The sequence below is a fragment of the Eptatretus burgeri genome, chromosome 1 (genome assembly GCF_056783735.1).
Source record: "Eptatretus burgeri isolate ZD-2024b chromosome 1, Ebu_testis_v1, whole genome shotgun sequence".
Taxonomy (NCBI): domain Eukaryota; kingdom Metazoa; phylum Chordata; class Myxini; order Myxiniformes; family Myxinidae; genus Eptatretus; species Eptatretus burgeri.
In genome coordinates this window covers 163,882,189-163,887,188 of record NC_140961.1, presented here as the reverse complement: position 1 = coordinate 163,887,188, position 5,000 = coordinate 163,882,189, and the positions used below count along the sequence as shown (strand labels likewise).

At 42.8% G+C, this 5,000-nt stretch overlaps 1 protein-coding gene across 16 annotated transcripts in view; it reads right to left on the bottom strand.

The window, feature by feature from the left end:
* The window catches only part of LOC147035915 (far upstream element-binding protein 1-like), a 116,764-nt gene that overhangs the window by 71,637 nt on the left and 40,127 nt on the right, over positions 1-5,000 (bottom strand). For all 16 annotated transcript variants that reach the window (XM_085848351.1, XM_085848371.1, XM_085848313.1 and 13 more), the window contains 2 exons: positions 2,862-2,960; positions 2,617-2,715 (listed from right to left, as the gene is read on the bottom strand). In XM_085848351.1, coding sequence (XP_085704477.1) covers positions 2,617-2,715; positions 2,862-2,960 — 198 coding nt within the window. The remainder of the gene's footprint in view (positions 1-2,616; positions 2,716-2,861; positions 2,961-5,000) is intronic.

Here is a 5,000-nt window from a genome sequence, read left to right as displayed (position 1 = left end):
TAAGTCCTTCCTCGGCCCTCTTGAGCTCCTGACCACTTACAAAGCTTTTGTCCGCAGCCTGATGGAGTACTGCTCTCCCCTCTGGGCTGGTGCTCCTGCCTCCCACCTTTCTCGGCTTAACGCTGTCGAAACCAGGGCATTTAAGATCATCGGCATCTCCCGCAATGAAGCTGAGTCTTTGGGCCTCTCACTCAATCACCGCAGGTTGGTCGGTGGTCTTTCTGTCTTCTACCGACTCCTCTCCAGCCTTGCCCCCCTGCTCTCTCTGCGATTTGTCCCCACCACATTTCCACAGGGCGCTCAAGGTCCGCCAACAACCCCCTTCTGGTAAAACTACCAAAATCACGAATCACTGCTCATCTTCACTCTTTCATTCCTCTTTTTTCCCGCCTTTGGAATAAACTTCCTCACTCTATTCTTTCCCATTCTTCCCTCCAGGCTTTCAAAACAGCTGTTCACCACCACCTCTTATCTTCCCCCATCCAAATCCTCGATCTTTTCTACCCCCGATAATCCACCCAAGCCCACTTCCTTCATTTCTCCTGCTTTCCTTCCTGAAAGTCCCTGAAATGTCCATCTTCTCTTCGCCATGTTCCCCGTCCCATCCCCATCCCTCTCCCTTCCACAGTTCACCTAATGTGTCTGTTCCCCACTGTTTTGTCCCTTCCACTCCCGCCCCTCTTGTCTCATGCCTCCTTGCTGTGAGTTGTGTGTTTGCTCTCATACGAGCCTCGACAAAGGTATACAAAAAAAAAAAAAAAAAGTTAGGGGGTTTCATTCAGAATTATATATTTCTATTAGATTTTAAATAATCACTTGATGGTGCCTCACAGCCTTTGTCGCTTTGTGAAAAGTAATATTAAATGATCTGACCACATTCCTTAGTGGGTGAGGGAAAGCGTTTAAGGTCCCCAAAAAAAAAATTTCATTTCTTCAAAATGCCAACAGGATTAGAACAGCACCGGGAAATGCTGGGTCCCCTGCCAGTTTAAATATATATATATATATATATATATATATATATATATATATATATATATATATATATATATATATATATATATGCAATACAATAATTTTGACATGTTCTGCAATTTCCTCCGTTCAGTTTTTTTTTTTTTTTTTTGCCCCACTCATTTCAAGTGATTGATTCCACGATTCCCCATCTGTGGAATGGAATCGATACGATTCAATTGGTGCTTATGTGGAACAGAACCTTAATCGCATTTGCTTACATGACATCTGCATCACGTTTCAGTTGGTCACACGGGCTGGCGGAACGCAATTAAATATGACCAGTTCAACGTTCAGGCATGATTCCTGTCAGTGCTGCCAACCAGCCCAACTTCTCAGGTTCACAAACCGGCACTCAAAAACGAGACAAATTTTGGGTCAAACAACCGAAAGCGAGTCAGATGATTTTGAAACGCCATGGATAACCGCATAGTGTTTCTTCTGCCTTTTCATTCGATTTGTCATTTGCACATATCTCAGCTGGTAATGGACAATGCAAGGGATCTTGTTGAATGCACTTCAAAGGGCTTTGAGATTTCACTTTCAAATGGTCTTCACCAAACCAGTAGAAACAGCTTTTGAATTGTACTTTCAGCTTCGACGGGAAGGAGATCCCTCATTCCTCGACTATCCAAAATTTAGGAGTGACGATCGATCATTTGACACAAGGATGTCAGATCACGTCACACGGTTGTGTCACTCTCTTCATTGGCAAATCCATAGTCTGAATAGCAATATCGATCATCATGTTGTTTGTGCACTTGTGTTGTCCAGGCTAGATTATGATAGTCGTTTACATGATCGAATCACTGAACACAATTTGCATCGATGACAGGAAGTGCCAAACAAGTGTGCTCGCATGATTTTCCAACAGTCCCATGTAACTCCCATGTTTAGCCAATCACATTGACTCCCAATTAGAGACAATACACCATAGACGACTACTTCAAATGTTCAAATCCTCGTCATCTTCGCTTCTGGTAAAAATTGAAACCACGTTTTACACAGCAGAGAACATCTTACTCACTTTGTTTATACAACAGCTCCCTTGTACACGAATTCCACAAAAATGAGGCCGAGAGCTCCCTTCAAATATTTCCCTCAAAGCTTTTGAACAAACTCCAAATTTCAATAACGACAGTTGGATGTGTGTGGTTTTTTTTTTTTGTAAACCTTTAAAACAAAAAAAAAAAAAAAACAAGGACTTATTTATCCACTTCTGTGGATCTGATTTTAATTGTCTCCCCCCTTCCTTCTCCCTTTCAGCATCTTGCGACCACAGGCAAAATCTGATCGCCAATTAAGTCAGGACAATAATTGTATTTGTACGAGGACACTGGATGAGTGATACCGCTATGCCTCAGTGACGATGGAATCAGGTCAACGTTCCAATTTATTCCATGTCCAATACGTGTTGGCCAACAACCTTCTGAGCTTTCATACAACCACCAAGTACTTGTCCCCTTCGCACACAAAACTCCATTCATACTGTGCCACACCCATACATTACTATCTTCTCATTTCCCCCTTTGCAACAATGTCAGGTCCAATCTTTGATCCGATTAAAAACAATAAAAATTTTAAAAAACATAAAGTGCTTACATCAAGGCCACCAGGCCCAGTGGGGCGAGAGGAAAACTCCTCGGGGCTAAAATCTCCCTCCTTATCACGCAAAAGCTCCGTCACCATTTCCTTGGCTTGCTGGACAAGAGAATCACAAGTGTGCATGACAAATAAGAATTGCACCGTTGTCAAAGAGCCAAAATATACAACCATCAAATTGCATGCAGGATGACGCATACAAGTATTATCGGCAACAACACAGAACTCAAGGCAACGTGTCATACCTGGACTTTGAAAGGATCCCCCATAATACGCAAAGGCTTGTCCATACCAGTTGGGTGTGGCCCATCTTGCACCATTACCATGCGAACGTTTGCCCTATCCTGCAATGACATGAAAAAAAGGATTACAAACGTCAGCCACGGAAACGGTTTGTCATTGGGTTGTGCGAGTTTGGTTGGCAATCAGGAAGGGATGCCAACTGCAATCATCACAAGCACGTTTCACCGGCATTCAAAGTATCCATAGAGAAGACGACAATCTGAAAACACCTCCAGCACAAGTGCACACATAACGGGGCAGGATTTTATGGATAATACAAGCTTTGGTGTGTAGTGGCTCTCTCGTGCCCGCATCACAGCATGGATCGATATTCCAACACATGCGAATAGTTTTGATGGGTTGTTGAGAGAAAGTTTAAACTGCTCGGGGTGGTTAAAGGTCTATCTCAGCTTGTGGTTGTAATCGATTCGACAATTGGAGCTCGACGTCTGAAATGACAATGTTGATCGGTTGGGAGGAGGGGGACAGAGTTGGAAGCTCTGGGTGGGGAGAGGGGGTATGCATTCAACTGTCGGTGGTGGTGGGGGGGGGCAATGTTGAGAAGCATTTGCTGTTTGTTCGGATTAAATGTTCACACACACGCACACGTGTGTATATACAGTAGACTCGGCGTAAGTCGTCACCATCGGAACCGAGAAAAAAGTGACGACTTACGCATATGCGAACATTCATGATGACTGTGGGGTGAAGGATGAAGTTGCGCGTGGCCTGGACACGTACGTGTGAGAGGGCACAACAATCTCTAAGCCGGCTATTGTACCAAAAGGGAAACATAATCCTCGGGGCATTGGGGGGGGGGGGTTCATTGGATAGTTGGAAAGTGATCAATCAAAGATGGAATTCATGAATCACTTTATCAAAAGTAAAGAAAATGAACAACTGCAAGACAACTCGTATACCATCGGTGATGGTATATGACCATCGACAAATGTGGAATGAATGGCTGTTAGAATTCATTCATTGGAATGAATGTAGAATGAGTTTTCATATGGAATGAAAACTCATATACCATCGACAAATTACATGACACACAGTCATCGTGATGACTTCCACTCAATACATATGTGAAAGTGAGTGTGGTGATGTACAAAACAAGCCAATATAAAACCATGATCAGACTTCAACACGAAAGGCGCTGCCACACCTTGACGATTTAGCCAGCGTATGCAGACTTGTGAAAAATTTGTCTAAAACACTAACACGTCGAATACGTTATGGGTAAGTTTCGATAACATTAAGAGCACGCTGAAAAACACTGCCATATGTCGTAGTACGCTGGCTTTCATCGTTGTACTTTGCGGTTGTCCTCAAATTGTAGCATGCTTGAAATTTTACGACGTATCCCAGCGTACGACTCACACGTTCCGCTACGCTGGCCATAAGTTGTACGCACAACATGCGATCATTGACACACGTTACTTGTAAGTTACTCATAAGTCGAAACACGTCGAGGTAATGATTAGCGTACCCGAAACTTATTTATAACCTATGAGTAACGTGTTGTAGGCACGTTACACGATCGTTGACACACGTCGAGGCACGTTATGCGATCATTGACACGTCGAGGCACGTTATGCGATCATTGACACACGTCGAGGCACGTTACTTGTAAGTTACTCATAAGTTGAAACACGTCGAGGTAATGCTTAGCGCACCCAAAACTTATTTCTAACCTATGAGTAACGTGCTTTGAACCTATGTGTAACGTACCTCCAACGCATATTGACGTATTTGATCGACGTCTTCCGGACGACCACAGAACTTACTGAACATGTTTCTAATTTACAGCGTATAATTTACATACTGAACTTGCTGAACCATATAATGGCGTATTGGCAGTGTTTAAAAAAACACAAAAAAAAACAATAACTTCCGATATTGTCACGTGCCGTTACGTCACGTCCGATTGCCTCTTCAGTTTGCTCATGTCTTATTCTTAGTTCCTCCTCTGTGAATATTTTCTGTTTGAGGATATTGTCACGTCGACGTAGAAACTTAAAAGCAAATGTCCGAATATATTTTAAAATTCGTGATAGACAAAAAAAAAACAATAAAAACAACAACAACTTCAGATATTTCGT